This window comes from Uloborus diversus, chromosome 2, assembly GCF_026930045.1.
Source record: "Uloborus diversus isolate 005 chromosome 2, Udiv.v.3.1, whole genome shotgun sequence".
NCBI classification, from domain to species: domain Eukaryota; kingdom Metazoa; phylum Arthropoda; class Arachnida; order Araneae; family Uloboridae; genus Uloborus; species Uloborus diversus.
Window position 1 is genome coordinate 40,257,640 of NC_072732.1, and position 22,370 is coordinate 40,280,009.

The 22,370-nt window shown below is 32.0% G+C and overlaps 1 protein-coding gene across 1 annotated transcript; it reads right to left on the reverse strand.

The window, feature by feature from the left end:
* Positions 1-1,466: 1,466 nt before the first annotated feature.
* On the reverse strand, positions 1,467-8,619 carry LOC129217018 (uncharacterized; the record flags this gene model as incomplete). Its single annotated transcript, XM_054851249.1, has 2 exons — positions 1,467-3,044; positions 8,593-8,619. Coding segments are annotated over 2 exons (1,605 nt in total), but the record flags the coding sequence as incomplete, so codon positions are not given.
* Positions 8,620-22,370: the final 13,751 nt, after the last annotated feature.

Below are 22,370 nucleotides of genomic sequence, written 5' to 3' on the forward strand. Positions count from 1 at the left end.
GATTGAAGAGTTAATATTTACAAATGAGTTTACAACAATTGTACATTACATTTTCACTAGATCAGTACAACGTAGTCACAACAAAGTACAGTGAGTTTGTTCTTAATTTAAAAAAATAGTAAGGCTTTAGTGAAGGAGCCAAATATTTGAGCAGGAGAACTCCAAAAGAATATTTCCAGTGATAGATATTAAAACAAATATTTCTGCACTGGCAAAAACAAACAATGAACCAGTGCAAAGGAAGACCCAGGAAGATGTGGAAAGAAAGCACCAGAGCAAAGATAAGTACTCGATTGAGATTTCTAAATATCTTGGCATGGCTATGAATTATTTTCATAGCTAGAATAACAAATCAGAAACACTCTTTCAGAAACATGTAAAACGTTAAATGTATAAAAAGGAATCAAATGAGTTTCTTTTTGAACTTATAAGCTAATAGTCCTTAAAATATGTATGTATTTTTTTGTCAAAACGTCCTTGATTAATGTGCATACATTTTAAGTATTTTCTCTTCCGAAAAGCAAACTAATTGTTTTGGAGAACAGGCACTCGTAAGCGAAAACAGACACTTTTACTGAAACATCCTATTTTAACAGCACTGAAAATAATTGATGTATCTTTTCAAAGGCTGTCGTCATCTTCTGTTTTCCTCTCATGTTGGAATATTCAGAACGTCGATACAGATAGCACTTAAAACCTTTTTCAATAAAACAAGAAAGTGTTCAAAATTAACATAAATTCCTGTGCCTTTTTTATCCTGAAAAAATATCGTGTACCTCTATATGGAAGATGAATGCTTTCAAAAATATTAAATCCTGTAGCTAGATGTATCTACTACATGTATGAATAAAAGACAAGAATTTCCTTAAGAAAAACACTCTTGAGGTTGGAACAAAAGATGTACCCAACCAGTTTATGAATTCGTTTGATGTCCCAGAAGATTGCGACCATACACATACCAATAGTCACAGTTCATCTGTGCTAAAAGTTTTTATCCGTTGAAAAATATAAGATTAAAATGAATCCTGCTCAGATATATGGCGAAGCTTCTCATTTCTTTCTACGTAAATGTACCTTCATTCTTATATACACTATATTTCCTCAGCAATTGAAGTATCTTTTGCTAAGAACTTGTTACATTCACGATGGATTACTAAAACATGTTTTAGTAATGTCGAATATATAATCACACAGTTTATTTCACCTTGTTAATAAATAACAATAAATATCGCGAGGAACTAGGCAAGTATCGCTGGCGCTTTGGCGAGATGCAATCGCCTTGTAAAAATTAATGTTCGATTCAGCAACATTTCACATGTTCATGTCTTAAATGTTCACTTGACATATCGGCACTTCAATTCATACACTAATAAATTCTTTACCATGAGCAATCTTTATTTTCCTCACACGTAATCGGAATAGATCAGTTCCACTCATCTTTCCTTGACAACACTTTAATGAATCCACTAATGAGCCATTGGTACAGCTACTTTTAAAAATTCGGTATTGTCGTAAGATATTGAATTATCTTCCTTCGCTGTGAGATGTTTGACACGCATAAACAGAAATCCAGCCACCAAAGTTGAAATGGCCAATAGAAGCAATAGGAATACCAGAGCAACAGCAAAACTAGGTATTGACATACAAATGCCTTCACCGTCGGCTCGGGTGGCATATACAACAGTCTCCTTCTCTTCGCTTGGCAAACTGAAAGCAACATCGCCTGGTGCTACGACCTGAATGACTTTCTGAGTGGGAATATCCGTCATTTGCTCTTTGGCTTGACGTCTCTTCCTGTTGTGATCTTTAAGAGACCGAGGCATGCCACCCGTACCCCCAACTCCATAACCACCACCAACTTTGATGTTGTTACCTTTACCAGGCAATTGCTCTCCCTGTCGATTGAAGAACACTGGACCATATTCTTTGTCCCCACCATGACCAGCTTCGACATGATGATCAAGCGCATGATCATGATCACTGGCCAAGAGAGCTTGATGTGGATTTGCTTCAGCGTGTCCATCGGGACTTGCGTATGACACTAACTTGTTCTCGGAATAGGATGGATCCCTCGGTGCAGGTAAGTAACCTCCTCCAAGTTCTCCAGCGCATTGTGGAACAGGACATTCATATCTGCACACCTGAATTACACATTGGAAGTGGACATTCATAGAATCTGGGAACTTGAAGGCTTGGAAATAGGCATATGAAACCACAGAAGCAGAAGCACCAAAATTCTTTACTTTCTGGAAGGGACTCATGATCTTTGGTCTTACAACGCAACCGTATTCATCCACAAGTTGAATGGGCTGATGATGACCATCATGTGCGATACAGTTCCTTACCAACATATCGAACTTATTTTCTTCATCTTTAATAGCTAAAACCATAGTCATTGTTTGTCCAATTTTAACTATTCCAGCTACTTCGCTTGCCCATGGTCCTTTTCCGACTTGGATCTGCATCCAGCATTGGATGTTATCTCCGAGGAAATTGGCTGTGACGGCATCCAACATGTCGACTTGAAAAGGTCGAAAAGTCACCGCCTTTTCGTAGTAATCGTACCACGTGCATCGAAGTCTTCTGGCTTGATCCCAAATCTCTTGAACTTGAGGATCGTATTGGACAATAATTGTGTTTTCAATAAACAATCCAGTGCTTTGATCTGGCTGATTGTAGCCGTTACCTTGACTGCTGGTCATACCACAGCCTCCTAAGAAGATATCAAATTTGGCTTCAAGGTGTCCTGTTCCAGGGGGTAAGTGGACGCACTTAGGGTCACTGTAATGCCCTTTACTGAATATCATACCATAGAATGGTCTGTCAAATTCTATGTACACTTTCATGTGATTTTTCTCACATTTTACATTGAGTGCTTTGATTTGCGCCATATCTGGCCGTCCTCCAGGCCAGGGGTCGTGCCCTTGAGGAACAAGTCCATTCCCAAAATCTCCCACTCCATAGTCCCCTCTGTGTTCGGCCGGAAGTTGAAGAGATTCTTCTTGCTGAAGATCTTGAGCACTATCAATTTCTTTGGCCCATATCTAAGTAAAGAGAGAAAAGAAAAATGTTATTTTAAAAACATTAAAATTGCTACAATTGATAACAGTCAAAAATATAAAAACAATAAAAACGTTGCAACATAGTTAGGAAAAATTGGAAAATAATTCATTAGTAGCTATTTGCTTGAGAATCCAGTTTTAACGGGAGATTACGAAGTTGAAAATAAGAGTTAAATAGTTTACCTGCAACTAAATAATAAGCCCTTTGGCTTATTGTTCAGGTCTCTTAGTTTCACAGGTACTTTGATTTATGAGTATTTTACATGGAAAAATAAACAGCTGTGTTTTATCCAAAATTAGACAACTGGAACTAATGGAAGATCAGGTTAAAAAACGTCCCCTCAGGTTAAATGACTAATGAATAACAACAACATCACATAGCGACACGTTCTCTACACGCCAATTAATGTGCGTTTCAGATGGGATGGAGCATTATGTACACAGCACATGCAATAATACTTCACAGATAAGGTAATAAATGTGAAACCGGTACTAGTTCAGGATCAGAATTTAGGATAAAACTTGAATGCCTATGTGGTTACCTCAAAACCATATGAGTACGATAAAATGTCAAGATACATGTTTGAATCAAGAAGTTACATAAATAAATTTTATTATCGTGTTGTTTATTCCTTTGTATTAATTATTACTAAACATTGAATCTGCACATAAAACTGAACTTATTTTCTTATTCTAGTTTCACGTGCTCTTTTATCGCTTGAACTGAAACAAAAATACAACCAATAAAGCAATTCTTCTGGCGTTAAATGAGCGTCCAATTTGTAGTCAAAGAGTATTTCTACAAGTTACTGAAGTTTTTTCAGACTTACTATAAAAATCATTTTTTTGATAACTTGAAAAACTAAAAGTACAGATACATTGGTACACAGCTAGGGCCATACCCGGCAGTTTACTTTAACCTATATAAAACCGAACGCAATTAAAAAGTTTTCACTTAAGACGTTTTATCATATAAAAAGTTCATATGTCCAGGACCAAACGCATTATTATTTCTACAAAACTTTCAAACGTTTTCTTATAACCTTTTTCTTTCAATTAGTAATTTCTTTGTAATTGACGAACTTCAAAACACCATTCTTTATTTTTAAAGAAATCTACTATTTTAAGCATGCAATTACACGTGTAAATATTTAACTTTAATGCAATACTATTAATAGTGTTTCAGTTTTAATTTAAAAAAAGCTACTTCTAAACATCAATACTTGAAAATAAATACTGTAACTTTTCTTAGCTGTTCAGTTTTAGAAATTTTGTACGTATGAGTTTTTTTTTTAATTTTTATTTTAACAATAGTTTTTTCAAACATTGCTTAAACTCGTACATAAAAATTCCTTTGAAAAAAAAATACTTTTGTTGCTCATAAAAAAGGATTATAAATCACTAAATCAGGGAAATCTAATGCCTTAAATATATACTTTTTTTTTTCTTTTTCAAGTAAGGATATTTTTAAATCAAAAATAATCGAAGTCATGTCGTCTAAAAGAAGAAATAATTTACTCACTGTTGGCACAGTATTTTTTAAACATTCATCCTGTTTTATAACTGTAATGTATTGCTTAAAAAAAATAAACTGGCCAAAACTATAAAATATCACTCGTCTATTATATTTACCTGTATGCAGTTTGTTACACAAACATTTGTTTTGTGTAAGATAAATAAGATTTTCCGGATCTTTTAAGTTTGAATTCTTTTCCTACCTATTCTGCTACAAAATAGCAAATAGCTTTTTTTAATTTTATATTGCAAGAATAAGAGTTTTCATTCATTTATTTTAAGCCAATATACTGCCAAAATAAAATTTTAAAGTTTGGTTTTTTATTTATCTAGCACCATAAACATCAAAAACATCTTTGTATGAAACTAAATAGTCTCTATACGAAGTCTATGTGTATATATATATATATATATATATATATATATATATATATATATATATATATATATATATATATATATATATATATATATATATATATATATATATATATATATATATATATATATATATATATATATATATATATATATATATATTTATTTATTTATTTATTTTACACATATTCAATAAAAGAATACCCAAACACTTATTTCATTGAAGATACGCATACATTCATGAAAATCTTTTCAAAGCAAATGAGATTTTATTGTGTGATGTAAATACACTGTACCAGAACATAGTAAGGTGCTAAAGGTGCCCTTCTACCTCCTATTACCCAATTATGGGACACCTAACAGAACTTGAAATGAAGCACCTAAAACCCCAGAGGTAAATAAACCTGACAATGTAAACAAGATCTAAGCTTCCAGCAAGGCCAAAGAACGCCTTCAAGTTCCGACACCTTATCAAGAGCGGCCTTGGCATTGATGCTTCAAGGATCTTCAACATCCGTCTGCTTAATATGGAACAAAAACACGACGACTCCTCGCTGAATCCACGTTTACCCCAGTGACCCACAATTACCCTCAACTCACCTACTGCCGAAGGCTCTCTCTCTCTCGCTTTGAAATAAAGAAACAACCAGTTTTTAGTGGAAATTTTAATTTGCGGAGGATCCACCTTGTTCTGGCGAATTATCTTCCAGATTTCCCATCTAACCCACCAATCACGAGATTAGTTAAATTGAGGAGATAAGTTGTTGGTGCGTGCGGAACGTTATGAGGGATGCGTGGAACATCCGGCGTTTATTCTTATTTTTGTTAATCCGAGACAATCGAAAGTGATGTTAATCTTGCTGAAGTGGGTGCTTTGGTGCACTCAGAAAAGCTTAATTACCGAGTTGTTATCAGTTAGGATGTAGGAAAGTCCTCTTCTATTAATTTGGTTTGAACACATTGCAATAAATAGCTTTAGAAGTGCAACTTTTTTTTAAAAAATAATAAGAAAAACTTTTCTCGCGATGTTTAAGATAATCTGTTTTGATATTATGATTTCTCATCTAAAACTGAAACTTGGTAAGTTTGTTTCGACGCACGTAGGTCTGTCTGTGACACTCCTAGAGCCAAGATAGCTCGATCAATTTTCATGAAATGTAGCCCAAAATTAGTTTAGAGCATAGGGGTTGGAGGGGGGGTGGCTAATCAAAGTGTTCCTCAAATTTGATTCATTTGATTCAAATTTTAAACCAAAAAATTCCATAGAATTCCTCGTGTTATGCGAAGGGATTATTGTAACGTTTTAAATGTTGCACCGCTGGAAAACCCGTAAAATTTACGTTAAGTGAAATTTTCCTTTTTCGTTGAAAACCGAAAGTCGTAAATTAATTGAAAATAGAGTTATGGGCATTTTCAACTTACTTGAGCTTGTACATATTAAAGGCTTGGATGATTATTTTATTTTATTATTGCTATTATTATTATTATTATTATTATTATTATTATTATTATTATTATTATTATTATTATTATTATTATTATTATTATTATTATTATTTCGTGTATTTCATTTACGTAAAAATTATTTGTTGTTAAACTGCAACCAAGGAAGTTTACCAAAGAAATCTTGAAATGCCACAATAAGAGAATATTCACAAAGGTGAAATCTATTTTTATCTCAATTCTCGAAATGAACTTTTTTGATACTTTAGGTACACATAAATACTATTATGCGCACATATTTAAAATTTGGCACGATTGTAATTAGTTCATTAGTTGAAATAACATAACATGTTCCTAGTAATAGTAAAAAACACTCCAATTTTTTCGTTTTAAATAATAATTTAGTACAAATTTCTGAAGTTTAAAAAAAAACGAGTTTTCCGTTTTTTTTTTTGTTTTTTTAATTTTTATTTTTAAGGTGGTTTTGTATAGTCAAAAACATTTCGGTCCGTCAACTTAATCGTATATTAGTATTTGATAGAAGTTTAGTCCTCGATGTTGTTCCTTTTCAATGAAATTTGCTAGCGGTAAATGCGTAAGACTACTTTGACACACCGGAAATTTTCTGCTGCTTCCACTACTACACATCAGAAATGTCGTAAGAAGAAGTTAAATAATTTCTAGAATAAACTTTTGCGAAGTATGGATTTAAAAAAAATTTGCGGGATACAAATTCAAGAAGATCATTTCATGAGTTTCTCAACTTGTTCCCACTCTTTTTCCGAAGTTCTCAAGGTGAAATAACTCAAAATATTTATTTTATGAAAGCAAGGAAATACGAATTAAAAATATTTTTGCTCTTTAGTTAAAGAATAAGTACTATAAAATTCATGTAAGAAAATTCCCTTATATTAATCAAAACTAGAAAAAAATACTAGACTTTTTGAGACTTTAAGTAAATTAACTAAGAAACTTCAAATGTAATATTTCATAACATTTTGACCTTGTAACATTAAAGTTTCTAATGTAGATACTAAAACTGAGTACTACTTGTATTTTCAATCCATTTCTAAAGCTTTTACTCTTAATAAACGAGCTGATGTGTGCATCACATGACTTCCTTTTACTCCAATTTAATGTCATTTTCCCATTATTGGCAATTTTAATGTGATTCATTAGTTTTCTCTCTAAATATCACCAACAGTGGCCAAATCGAAACCAGATTTAAAAAAAAAAAAATCTGCCAACTTTGTCGCCAAGTTGTCGAAAAAAGTTGGCGACCAAAAGACTGGCAATATATCGCCAAGTGTCCGTCAAATTATAACACCATTTCAGTTTACATCGAAATTAACAATGACCCCTCCCCCACAAAAAGAGGCAAAAGACCCCCTTTGGAGCATCCGAATGCAACAAAAAGGGAAGGTGCACAACTAGACCCCACTGGGAGTCCACGTATCAAATTTAAACTTTCTAGGACATATCGTTTTTGAGTTATGCGAGATACATACACACATACGCACATACATACGTACATACAGACGTCACGAGAGAACTCGTTGTAATTAACTCGGGGATCGTCAAAATGGATATTTTGTGTGTCTGTACGTTCCAAGGCGTATATCCACGTGTGGTCGAGTCGAAAAAAAAACCAGCATTCATTCGGGGGTGAGCAAAATAGAAATTAAGGCCGATTTTTGAGTGAAATTTTTTTCGCGAATACAATACTTCCTCTTTTGTAAAAGGAAGTTAAAAAAACGCACGATCTAAGTAGGTTGAGTTGTTGCAATTGTAATTTGAAATATTCAGTAACAGAGACTTATCAACATATTTTTATGTGTGAGTATTCAAGCGTTCATGTAGCTGTCATGAGGTATGGAAAGTATTGTATGGGTTTCTAACTGAATTCTATGTCTGCGAAGCATTTAAACTGAATTTTATATTTTTAACTGATTTTGCGATAAGCGAATTATCTCAAAACATGTATGATTGCAAAGAAATGTGTGATTGCAAAGAAGCAAAAATAATGATCCGTAATGCAGTGCCTAATTTATCTGTTATCGGCTCCTAAATGGCATAACTTTAGTTATTTAAAAGTAATTTTGAAATTTAAAAATTCAAAATTTTAGTGGGCATGGAATTTTTGAACGGCTTTTTTAACGTAAAATTTTAGCAAAGAATTGCGATCTTCCTATACTTTGAAAACAATAATTATAAAAATGATGATAATGAATAATAAAAATAATAGTAATAATTAAATCACTTACTGCGAACTAAAATGCAACTTTGTTCTAATAAATACCATCTAAAAATACATCTCCTATAATTAACACAGGAAAGGAAAAATATCCAACATCCTTGAATTAAGTTAGCATGTACACTACCAATTACATCACTACTAATCATTATTATGTAAATACCAACTACAACGATAGTAAACCTAAAAGTTATAACATAATTAGTGCGTAACTTTTTCTTTACGGATGGAAAACTGAATGACAGTGAAAAAAATTAATCATTAAGAACAGGTTTTGCTGACATAACTTGGAAAGAAATCTTAAAAAGTTCTGATATCAATTTAATTCTCCTTTTTTTCGGCAATCCTTTTAATCAGGATTGTTGAACAACGCACTAGAAAATCCTCTTTATAACCCAATCACTTCAAACTGACGTCTGGGTCCTTCAGTCACAAAAGAAGTTTGATTACAGTCATGATTATGTTAAGTACCCATAGTAATAAAATCAAAACTTTCAACCGATTGTTCTTCGCTGTTTGAAAATAGAAACAAGAGTTTTTCTTTCGTGTTTTATAAGTGCTTTCGGAACTAGGACGCACGATAAGTGTTGCTAGTATTCGTATCCAAATAATGGAGTTGTATTCTAATAATAGGAGAATGTTTTTTGCAACTTGTATCGATCCGTGGAAGAACGGATCCTAAGATATTGAAAACGGAAAACTAGAAAAAGCATTTAGAAAAGTATGAGTTACTATGCTTTCCAAAGTAAAAAATAAAAACTATTTCCTGTTAAAAACAATATTTAAATTTAAAAATCCAAATCTTATATTTTCCAACTTAATCGCATTTAGAAATGACGCAACAAACCATGCAATGCAAGACGGAGAGAGATCGTAGTAGCTAAACGTTAACCTCATACGATCAAGGTCCATTGTTAAAACCTTTGGAGTTAATAGATTCAGAAAACCATCAGCGCGTATTTTGTGTGATTATGCGCCTGTTGAAGATTCCTGAAGTATATATTTGGCTGCGATACCCTTTCGGCTAAATTAAATTCTTAATTCAATTTCGCCTCGTCAGAGCCCTAGTACCTCATCTGATTGGAAACTTCGTAGTTCTATACACGCGAAAATTCTCTAGTGGTAATGGCCAACTACCGACAGGGGTACCACATGAAGCAATGTTGTCCAGTCTTAGAGGAATGTGCTAGGTCGGAAGGTGGTAAGGGGCTGTCCACAAATGATGTCAAGCTATGAAGGGGAAAAGGTTCGTTAAATTACGACAATTTGTGACAAGGGGTATGAAAGAGGAAACGAAAACTGTGACATCACGCATTTTTACAAGAATATGTGTTTGATAAATAACGAGGCGTGTGACAAGGGGGAGGGGAAAGAGTGGGAAAGGTGAAATGTAACATTTTGTGACAAAGGGAGTGGGAGGGTTAAAAAAGTTGAAAACAAATGTGACACCATTTATATATGGACAGCTCCTAAGGAAGCAATGCACAGTCCCAGAACTAACAGCAACAGCAAAAACCATGCAATGCAAAGCAAAATAAAACAGTATTTAAATTGCAAAGCGAATCCGTTTTTGAAATAGATGTTTGCACAATTGAATCAGACATGCAAAACGATACTGTGATTAATTTATCAATTCGAATATTCAAAATATTTAATTACGCTCAATAATACTTGATTGTTATTGTTGAAAAAAAATCAGTTACACTTTTAACGAAATCCCAAATTAAATTGTAGTGTTAAGTTTACAGTGAGATGATATTTGATCATACGCTGTTTTGTGTTGCTATGCCACCTCTAGATGTGCTAGTAACAGACAGAGCATCAGTAATCATTTATAGCTGGAGTTGGGATTTTTCTGTTTGGGGTAACTTTTTATCTTTGTGAATGACAGAATATTCATAAATTTTAAAGCGACACAGATCAAATTCTTGGCATATCTGTGAAGAAAAGACTTTGATATATCGGTAGCTGTTTATACGAACAATTTATTGAAAAGAACAGCTCTTTCAAATATTGTCCAGGATATTTATGATGATTGTCACTGACTGGAGACACTCGAAGGTTCCAACTTCTCAAAATTTATAAGGACGTTTCGAAACATGAAAACGGAAAATACAAAATTATTTTATTGCTTCTCATTAAAAGTTGGGTTTGTTGTCTACATATTGTTGTCTCAGTAAGCCGCTTACCGTACTGTTTTCCTTCATTTTTTATTTTTCTCTACCAATCGAATCATTTTTCTACAGAGATATGATTAGTTTGTAAATTTTATTTTTCAGTATTGCAAACACTTAATTTGAAAATGCTAGAGTGAGTGATAATTTTTAAAATCGTTTCGCAAATGAAATTTTACTTTCTCCTATATATTTCCCCTATTTCTCTAAGTTTAACAAACATATTAAGAGAAAATTCCTAGTATAAATACGGTTAAGAATTAAGTTACCTTTAATTAAAATTAAAGGAAACTAATACAACGTTAACAAGCACAAATGCTTTTGTCGGATATCTTTTCATCGATACGCAAACTTCTTTTGCATTAGAAAAGGGATTCCTTGTAATCTCTAAAACACTGAAATTTCCTGCAGATTTTTGCATATTTAAGCAGCGGCATTTTCTTTATAATAAGTTATTTTATAAAGATTTTACAATGAGAAAAAATTTTCTACTGAAATCATAGGGCATCGTCAGCGAAAAATAAACAGTTGATCACTGATACTTGATCTGTTTCGTCTTTACAATTACAAATCGTGATGCTCAGACACACAGAAATACGCTCGTACACACATACTATTAAATTTATCATCCCATTTAGAGGCAGCTCGATACCTTAAGCGAAACCAATAAGGATTAATCCATTTGTTTTCCAGAAAATATTTATTCGTACATTACATTAGCATATTGAGGAAATTTCGCTTGGTTTTAAAAAAAACACAACAAATCGTACGAAAATAATTTAAAAAAAAAGAAAGTTAAATATCTACTTATAACTTAATTGCGGAAGATTTCGACAGGTACTTACAGGGTGGTAACTGATAATCAAAGCAGTGCATTGTGTAAGAAATATGAAGAATGCACTGAGATAAACAATACTAAAGGTACTAAACACACGAACAATATACAATAATACATTTCGCCTTCCCGCAACAATGAACAATTTGCTGAAGTAAACTAAATTTTGATAACCATTTTCTGCAGAAGAATCATGAAACCACTTATTACACTTTCCAACATGTTTCCCCCTCTTCCTTCTCTCAGGCAGTATTTTCATATCACTAGGGAGCTCCGCCCCCTGCTAGCTGAACTCGCCAGATCCCATGAAATCTCACAAATGTTGAGATGTTCCAAACGGACCTTACATTCTTTCACATACGCTGACACATACACATGAAAATATGAATCTTTTATTATCAAGCAAAAATGAGAAGAAAAAAAAGGAGAAATGGAAAGAAATCAAGAAAAAAAAACTAAAAGTATTCTGAGTATGTGATGCACATTTCGTTTCATTGCGCCACGCCGGTGCCAGTTTCAGAGACAAACTTAAAAAATAATTTATTTATTCATTTTTCGTAATCGAATTTGTACTGATTTTGCTTACTGTTATATTCTTCACTGTATATACTTATAACAGCTTAGTGGTTATGGCAGAAGTAAATAATTATGAACCAAAACTCTGGTACTGCTTAGTGGTAGATCCTTTTCGTAAGTCGTTGAGTGCTCGAAATCAGAGGATTTTGAAACCACGAAATTGATAAGCGATACTTAAACATTAAGATGTCAACAACATTATAAGCTGAAAAATAATTATAATTTAGCTTTTTTTTCCTTTGAGCGTTTAGAATGATAATAATAGTCAGCAATAAGTGCCACAAGGAAAGCTATTTACTATAAATAAGTGGGTACGAAATGCGTCATTATACACAACACGTTTTCGTAATACAATTGAAACTAGTTTATTTGCTCCCTTCTGTCCGGATATCCGGTTAATCCGGATAAAGTTTGCAGAGTTTTAAAAAAATTTTATCTTCACGTAAATGACTATTTAAAAAAAAGTATGGCTGCTGAACTAATATAGTACAGCACACATTTGTTGTTTTGTTTTCAGTAAGTGTACAGTTACTCGATTGATCGTGCAATAAATTAGAGTTATCTAACATAAAATGCACATGGAACTTCTGTCCGACACCAATCTCGTGCACAACTATAAATTGATAAGTAATGGCGCGAAGCAATCCTGTGTAGTTTTATTGCAAGGCACAGTATTTTGCTGCGATAAAAAGTACGTCTGCTTATTTACGAATGTGTTTTGGTTATGACCCACATTATCTGGATTTTTCGGATTTCCTATCATCCGGTTGACTTCGGTACCAGTTAGTCCAGACAAACGAAGTTGTACTGTATTTAGTTTGGCCATTTTTTAAAATCTTAGAACCAGATACAATTTTTCAATTTTCTAAAGCATAAATGATATTTTTTCCCAAATTATAATTTATATTTAGAAAAAAAAATGTTTCAACTTATATGAATCATTGCACGGTATATAAAAAACAAACCGCTCATACAAACTTTGTGAAATTGTTACACATATATCATCTAAAAAATTTCTTATATAAGTTTTTCAAAATCCATTTTACTAATTTATTGAATGTATCATTTAAATATGAAAGCATGGTTTAACTACCCGAAAAATTCTATATTTTAAAAATAAAAATATCAGTTCAAAAATATACCTAAGCCGTCTTAATCGTAAAGTGTAACCTTAAAAAAATGTAATCAGTTTACCTGAAACTTAAAGCTAGAAAAGCCCAAATTTAATTAAATCTTGAAATATTCCCACTAGAAAAATAAACTACACTCCGTTCGACGTATCTTGAAACACATTTGCAATAAAAAATCACATTATTTGCTTTTAAATTCTAAATTTGGGAGTGTAAAATGCATTAATAGTGGTCGTTATGAAGGAAAAATATTTCTTACATTCCAGAGTTTCTATGATAAAGACAAACTGGTTAGATTTTTCTCCATCAGGTTTTCATTCCATGAAAATAAGAAGGATTCTTATGCTTTGTAATCCACTTCGAAATATAAAAATTAGTTATTTAAAACTTCTTTCACTTTTTGTATTTAGTTCTACCACAACAAACACAGAACCAGAAAACACAGGAATTTCCTCCTCGCCGTCACTTTCCAATGCTTCGGAAAATAAATAATGGAATTTACTAAAAATGTATATAACAATAAGAAATTCATGCACAAACTAGGCTGTAATTTTCATTGTAATAGTGTCCTTTTTTTTAAGCAACTCCTTTTTAACGTCGATAAACTTTATTCAGTGTAGATTTTTTTCTTGAATTATTTTTGTTAATTATTGACAAATATCGTTTAAATTAAGTTTTTAATGTATTTTTGAACTGATTTTATTAATTATTGGTGAATATTGTTTAACATAGAATATTCAAGCATTTTTGAACATATTTGCTTGAAACATGAAATAAGGTATATTTAAGCGTTACGTAAAGTTTCATTTTAACATTTTTCAGACCCTTTAACTGTACGTCTATTTATTTGTTTATTTTCTTCTTTATTTATTTATTTTTTTTAACTGATTCGATTTTGGCATCAATAGTTCAAAAGAGGTGGTGTGATCAAACGTTCTTTCTTGTTTATGAAGAGAGCTAAATCTCAAGAATTAATGTTACGTTTTAGATGCATTTTGGAAGAAACGTGAACCAAGTTCTGATTCAATTTTGGCTTTAACCACTGATTCTTGTCATCGTTTGCTCAAATAAAATTAGCTTCCTTAATGCAACAATATGAAATATAACTCATATTAAAATGTCGACTGCTCGAAGAAAACATCTCAAAGACTTAAAATCTTTATTTGTTGCCATTTTCTATTTGTCAACAAATAAAATGTTTGTAATTAAAATAAGCAATAAGGAAATAATTTTCAACTTTCGCTCTCTGATTCTGCTTTTTCGATAATTTTGAAACTCGTGCTGTCGTCAAATTTTTGCGTGCGTTATTTTATTTTGTTAACAATGTTGTTTTATGGTAACCCTATGCAAATAGATAGGGAAAATATTCCTCACGCTGGTATTAGTGCCAAAAGTTTACGCTAATGAATTAACTAACTTCTAACTAATGTGTCATTAACTTCCCAGTTCGAAATATTTCCGCTTTTGCGAAAGTAGAATTTTGTTGTAGCGATTATACGTTAGATTCAAGAATTCATAATATTGATTCAGATATTGATACAGAAGGAAGTTTCCTGATAGCCACAACTTACTAGTTGAGGTTAACTAAGCTTCCGATGATCAATTACAAACGCTTCATTTCATTGCTGCTTTATTTTAAAACAGTCAAGTTGTTTCTCAAAGAAGATGAGATAATAAATAGCGCGTTCCACTTTTTCCGAACACTTGTTGCTTCTTTTTTTGTTTACCTCCATGCTGTGAGTAATCTTCGTCTTCAGATTTCGAGGCCATAGAGACGGAAATGCGGGAAGTCGTGTTCCAGTTATTGTTTCAGACTGGAATTACGAAGAATTAGGAATTACCCGTATTCTTTTACGGAAATGGATGTATCCTGACAATAATAGCTTACCACAGCAGATGATTCTTTTTCAATTCCGAATTCTGTTTTCCGAAATATTTTTTGCAAACAAAATTTCAACATATGCAATTCTACGTATAAAATTATTTTAGAATTTCTCTATAGCTTGCTTTTAATTATAAGAGTTGAAGAAACTTAAAACATCCTGTGAAATCAAATGAGTACAGTAATTTGGAACATATAATTATCTCTTTCAAGCTGAATTTAGTACCATTACCATTATTATTTTTTTACGGTTAATATTTGCAAAACATCTCTTGAGCATCATTACCCCACAAATCCTTGTTAATTACTGCGAGATAAAAGATCTTGCTTACATTTATTTTATGAAACAAATGTAAACTTACTTTCTCAGAAAGGATTCGCAACTCCAATAAGCTATGGGGGAGCTGCAGCCACTGTCCAATGGCGGATGAAAAAGGTAAAACAAACGCATGCCATAATTTATAACTTGCTTTGACACTTAGTAAATGACAGTAATTTTTCATCGTGTTTGTGGGAAGCTTTCTCTTCTATTCTTCTGAAATTACATTACACCACAAACTGTCTGAAGCCTGTAATTTACCCCAAAGAAAACACGTGGAATGGAATGTTTTACCTTTTTCTTTAGTATTGTTAATCACCGCAAGGTAGCGTATTCGAGCTCTGGAGTTGCGAATTAACTTTCTTTACGTTGCATGTTTGTGTGTGTGTGTGTGTGTGTGTGTGTGTGTGTGTGTGTGTGTGTGTGTGTGTGTGTGTGTGTGAAGAATAAGTCTTAAAACAAGAAATAAAACGAATTTACTGAAAAAAAATTCATAAAAACCCAAGAGTTAAAAAAAGCATCGTTATTCGAAGATCAATTTTTTTCGTAACCTTAAATTGAAGGCAATCAAAAAAGATATGTTCCGATGTTTTTCAGGGTTATCGTTGTTACTATCATTTGTAAAGCTTCGTTTTATGATTTAAAAATTCAGTATCTATCTTATGAGGTATTGCATTTAAATTGCAGATTATACAGCTACTGCTTAAAATGCTTTGCAAACCTATTCACATTAAGTGAAAATATCTCATATTGATTGGTTTTTAATTTTTATTGAATATTGAAGAATTCCTTTCGCTCCCCCCCCCCTCCCCCAATTATTTATTACTACCCTAGGATAACGGTAGATATGTCTAAGTTTTAATTTTAACATAGTAATTCATAAACAGATTTGAACTTTTTAGATATAAAATATTTTTACCCTGCTCGTATTTATTCATACAGCTTTTTGCATTGCTTTTAAGGGCAGATTAATTAAAGGTCTGATAACAAGAATAGTCGATATTTTATCCCTTTTCTCTTTAATATACATCGTGTTTATTTTCTGAGTGTATATTTTTCCTTTTCTTTCAGCTATTTGAGCAATTTTCAGCCCACGAAAACAAAGAAGAAAGATACAAAATAATTTTTATAAGTCCAGATCTGCTTTTGGTTTAAACGGTGTAAATTTATAGTTGCACACGCACATTTTAAATGTGTTGTAAACATCATAAGAAAATCATCTTGCGCATTGAAAAACATGCTATTAATGTTATTATAAATGAGAAGACTTCTCAGCACAAATTTGAAAACGTTTGGTAGTGTTGGGCACGTTTTAGGACATTTCCCAAGCTAACTAATACTCAGAGTATGTCCTGCGTATCACCTTGTGCTAGAAGAAGTATTCGGCATTAGTTTAACTTGCTGTACGCTTAGGTCTTCAATAAATCTTCTCTTTTCTTTTCCTCTTTCCTTTTATATAAAAACATTTTCCTAAACATTGTATCTCGCAAAAACGTTTCTGAAATAAATTAAACTAGCAACTAATTATTGAGACAGCCAAAAAAAAAAACTACATTTTCCACCATTTAGGAAATATTTCTTTAATTTTCAAGGTAATTAAGCTAATTTAATGTCATAAATGAAAAGAATTCTTGAAACATAGTTTCAAGATGATCATTAACGCCTTCTTTTCCTGCATTTAAATTCCGTTGCATTTTATTTCAGAGTAATATTTTAAAAAGAAAACCGCAAGTTATTCTTTTGTGAAGATATTCTTTTCTATGTCAATTGTGGTATTCTAAATCTAAAGCATTCAGTTTTTGAGGTTTTCGGTTTTAAACTTGTTAGCATTTTTTCCTTTGACAATAAAATTCGTAACAACTCAATAACTCTTGATATATCTAAAATAATAACAACAACAATGCTATAATTAAAAAAAAATTGAGTTTTGGAATTTAATTCCAGTTTTGGAATAAAAGTTCTGAAAAAAAAATTTTTTAATTTTTTTTTTTTTTTTAATATTTTGTTTATCGTTCTATAAAATAGTTGATTGTTGCAAGTTTGAAAAAGCTACCTTTGCATAAATGTCAAACAACGTTTACACATAAGAAATACCTTTTTACAGATAAACAAAACTACTAAATGTATTAAGAAGTTAAATCGCACAAATTTTCTGCAGTCACGTGTTTCAGGATTACAAGGAAATACTTTTACCTTTACAGATATTTTATTTTCCCTTTCTATTATGTGAAAAGAACGCAACTAAATTGCAATACTGAAAGTTATTCCATAATGTATATAAAGAAGTTATCAGCGCTTTTTTCGACCGTGCGTACTTCAGCAAAATATACGTAAATAGCGTATGCGAAAAAAAATCAGTAAGATGCGAAAAGATTTATCGCTTTCAACATAACAATAGCAATATTAATAAAAGCAATAATTCTAATTTGAAACATCATTTTATGTTTGCATTCCTATTCTCAAAATATTTATTTAAAAAATAATAATAATTTGAATTTTGACATCTTGAATTCAAATTATGTTTTTCGCAATCACGAGTGTGTGTATGTAGGCGTGTGTGTTTTTGTGTGGGGGTATGTGTGTTTGTGTGCAGGGGGTATGTATGTGTGTGTGTGTAGGTATGTGTGTTTGTGTCTGTGTGCTGACAAAAGTGTGTGGGTAGTTGTGTGTATGTGTGTGTAGGCATATGTGTTTGGGTCTGTGTGCAGGCATGAATGTGTGGGTAGTTGTGTGTATGTGTGTGTAGGTGTCTGTATGTATGCGTGTGTATAGGTGTATGTGTGTGTGTAGTTGTGTATGTATGCGCGTGTGTGTAGGGGCAACTTGGAGATGGCTTTCGCTAGAGGAGCAGAATCGTGAGGAGCCGGTCGACGGTGATTGTGCGGAGGGTGGCGGCGGGAAAATAAAATGATAGGACGCCAAAAACAGTCAAATGAAAGCAATAAGCAATCGTGATTGCTCAAAAAAAAAGCAGACAGCACATTTCATTTCATAAACGTTTTTAAATGGTTGTCAACGGTGGGACATTAGCCATGTTGTGCTCAGCAAATAATGGTAAAAATAAAAATAATAATAACCCTCGGTAACACATTTCGTTTCATAAACATTTTAAAATGATTGTGAATGTTGTGACAGTCATTTTCAAACGTTTAGAGTAACTTTACACGTGCTACCTGGGATAAGCATAAATTGGTAGACGATAAATAGAAAATATACCAATAGAGTACTTTTATCTGTATTTTTTTAATTAAAATTACTTTTAACACGCTGACGACATTTTTCACAATTTCAATTCATTTTCGAACGTTTAAAGATAACTTTATGTAGGCTACCTGGAATAAGCATATTTTGGCAGATGATAAATAGAAAAGTAGAGTAATTCTATCTGTTATTTTTTTTTAATTAAAAATACTTTTTGACACGCAGACGATATTTTTCACAATGCATTACTAGGCTGCTAGCTGTACTAACACGTCATAAGCGAGAACATTAAGCAATTTTGTTTTCTCAAAAAACGATCCACGTTCATGGGATCTTAAACAGTTTTGAAAGGTGTGCTGCTTTATGAGTGCATAAGTTTGGACATTTCAAATATAGAAGACCATAATAGCTGAAAGAGAAAGGAGTACCTTAATTAATTTTTCTCGTAAGCGATGACGTCAAATGACGTCATTCAAACAATTGTGGTCCTTTATTGTCAACAATAATTACATTAATTCTCCCCCATTCAGTTTCCCAAACAATCCAAGTTTTATTTACTTTTACTGCAAAATGTTAACTTTTCCCTTTTGAGCATTTGTTTGTCTTTCTTTTTACTGCTTTATTTATTTTGCGATGAAATAAACGTTGTTCTTTAGTTAGTTGTACTTATGAAAGGAATTTTTTGAAGCATTTTAGAGGATCGCCTTTTTTAAGAAGTTTTTTAAAGATAAGTTTGGAGCAGTTTGGCAGAGCAATCTCTGCATTCAGCCAGCATAGACTGCAGATTTAAATTTCTTTGGGACTAATACTGACGCTCGATTCAACAAACTCTTTGGTTGCACAAAAAATAAATAAATCGCAATTTCATGAATTTGTAAAGTTCGAAAATCAAGCGTTATTAATAAGCGTATAACATCGAAACCAACTGAAGCCATTTTTTTTTTAAATTATAGGAAAGACAAAAAGCATTTCACGCTCTGCTCCAATCAATTTTTCAAAGGATTTTTTCTATTTTTCGTTTGAAAAACATTTGGAGTGTGACTTCAGTTTTATTTTCTTTCTAAAATCAGCAGTTTGTCTATTTTTTTACAGACAAAAATAATTCATATTGGGTTCGTTTTGAAATGAAGCTTCTTTTTTTTTTTCTTTTCTTTTTTTCATTTTCTAGTTAGTGGAGTGGTCTTTTGCCCATGTAGACACCTTGTACTTGTAATAAATTGCTTTAATTTTGTGGCTGCAACGTTTTATCTGTGCACGTAACAATATTGTAATAATAAATTACTTTACTTACATTTTGGATTGAACAAGCTAGTACATGGCATAAAGATGAGAAATCATGTGAATTTAAGTGGAATTTGAATGTAAAATTGAAAAATAAAAGTAAAAGAAGGCTGACCTTTTTTATTAATGTTTACATTAAAACCAGATGTATCCAAACTGTTTTTATCTGTAAATAATCAGGCAATACAGCTGAAAGAAAAGTTGTACACAGGATCTAATTACTGAATAGGCCAACTTGGCCAAGATCCCGCTTTTAGAGGCCATCAAATGGCTGAAATTGTTTTAGCTAGTAACTAAAGTTGCGTGTTTTAACTGAAGAGGAGTCATCAGAAAAGTGTTTAGCCTAGAGACCCCAATATCTTAATTGGGCCTGATTGCATACACCGAAAATTTGCAAAAAAAAAATGTCTTTTTAAAAAATCGCTTCCAGAACGTAAAGTTTGTTGTGTCTCTAATGGATTTTTAAAAATCATGGATTTAAAACGTTAGAAATAAATTCAACTTGTTCAGGAAGGATGCAACTTGTTTTAGTATCAAACGCTTCATTTAAAACTTAATGAATTTCGTTACATTTCTAGGATTTGCTTATTAATTCAATTGACGGATCATCAAACCACACCTTCTTCTTTTGCCGGTTAAACGAAATGAACCGCGAATAACCTGGAACAGCTCAGCAGGGTCCGTAAAGTGGAGCAGGAAACGGAATCCAGAAAATTATGCGCGCTGTCATGCATAAGGAAAAAGAGAAGATTAATTCATGCCTTCTGCCAAAGGTTTTGACAGAAGCTCAAACGGGGTGATTTATTAGTTTGTCCGCAAAGAAAGAAATAAAACGACCGAAGTTTAGTTTTAACAAACAGGGGAATAAAAATAGCTTCAAAAAAAAGAGCGACTTCTGAATTGTTATGATTGGAAATTTTGTGGAACTGGCAAAATTTCTGAGCATGTGAAAAAAAATTTTTAAGGTTTCAGACAAACTTTGTTCAGATTTTTTAATTTATATTTTGAAATATGCTATGTCATAGCACTTACGTGGAGCAAGGATATTCCATTCTATTCTGCATTATTCTTTCAATATGGGAACAACTTTTTCCATTTGTCAAAGCATTTAACGCAATTGCATTAGAATCGATTATTTTTAGTTCTAAATAGTTAACCATTATAATTGTTTAGTAAAGTAGTTAGTATCAAGTAGCTTACTAATTTCTTTTAGTCAAATAATTAGAGCTCAAGTGATTTAGTAATGTATTTCAGATAAATAGTTAGTTATAGTATACTGTATTCATTTGGTTATTAGTTAAGGAGTTTATTCAGCTAGTTAATCGTCAAGTAGTGTTAACAAACATACTGATTAAACTGTTTAGTTAACTTGTCACTACTCAAGTAGTTTAGTATTTATAAAAAGAAAAAAGCCTTATATTTATGTTTTAAAAACAATGTCTACCATAAAATTATTCGTATTTTTACTCTGTCAAATTTTAAAACAACACAATAAACAATACGTTAAGTGAGGGTTAAAAAGTCTAATCACAATCTTATAGTAATGGAAATACATTAAGTGGCTTGACCTACTGAGCATACTCTCTCTGTGCTGCTACTACTTTAGAAAATGCAATTCCTGGTTCGAACGATTGAAAAATTCGAAAAATTTGGAATTCAACAACTTTCGGGAAAACAAAATCCTATGATATCTCTGGATATCAAAGTATCCAGTATCTCTTTACGAATTCGGAAAAAACTCAAAGCACAACTGTATAGATTTCTTTTTTTAAAAAATGCTATTTTTTCTTTGTACTTCTTGAAGAAAAACTGTTTGGTTTTATTCAAACTAGATCACTCAACTTTTATTTTTAAGAAAGATTAGTGTGGATACCAAATTTTTGCCTGTACGAGTAATAAAAATCTTTATTTTTAATATTTTAGTAACTAAAAGGGGGGTACTAATACTTTCCTACGTGCATTGCAAAGAATACTTTTTAAACACGTATTTTTTTAATGAGTTATTAGCTTTTTTTATACATTCTTTTCTTTACCTATAAAGTATAAGACATAAAAATTTTAATTTGAGAGAAATGTAGAATATTTCTATCAGATTTAAAGAAATTGGATGCATTTGCTGGAGCATAAAAGCTATTGTTATTTTGCAAAGGCTTTGTTTCAATAGTTAAAAATACTCCAAGTAAGAGAATGTGGGACAAAGTGAAATAACGGGGCAAAGTGAAATGGTAAAATATTTACTCTGCTTCTAGCACCACCTATCGTCTTCACTATGTAGTAGCACGTGTGGTCTATTCCAGTCAAGAAATAATTATCTCAGAAA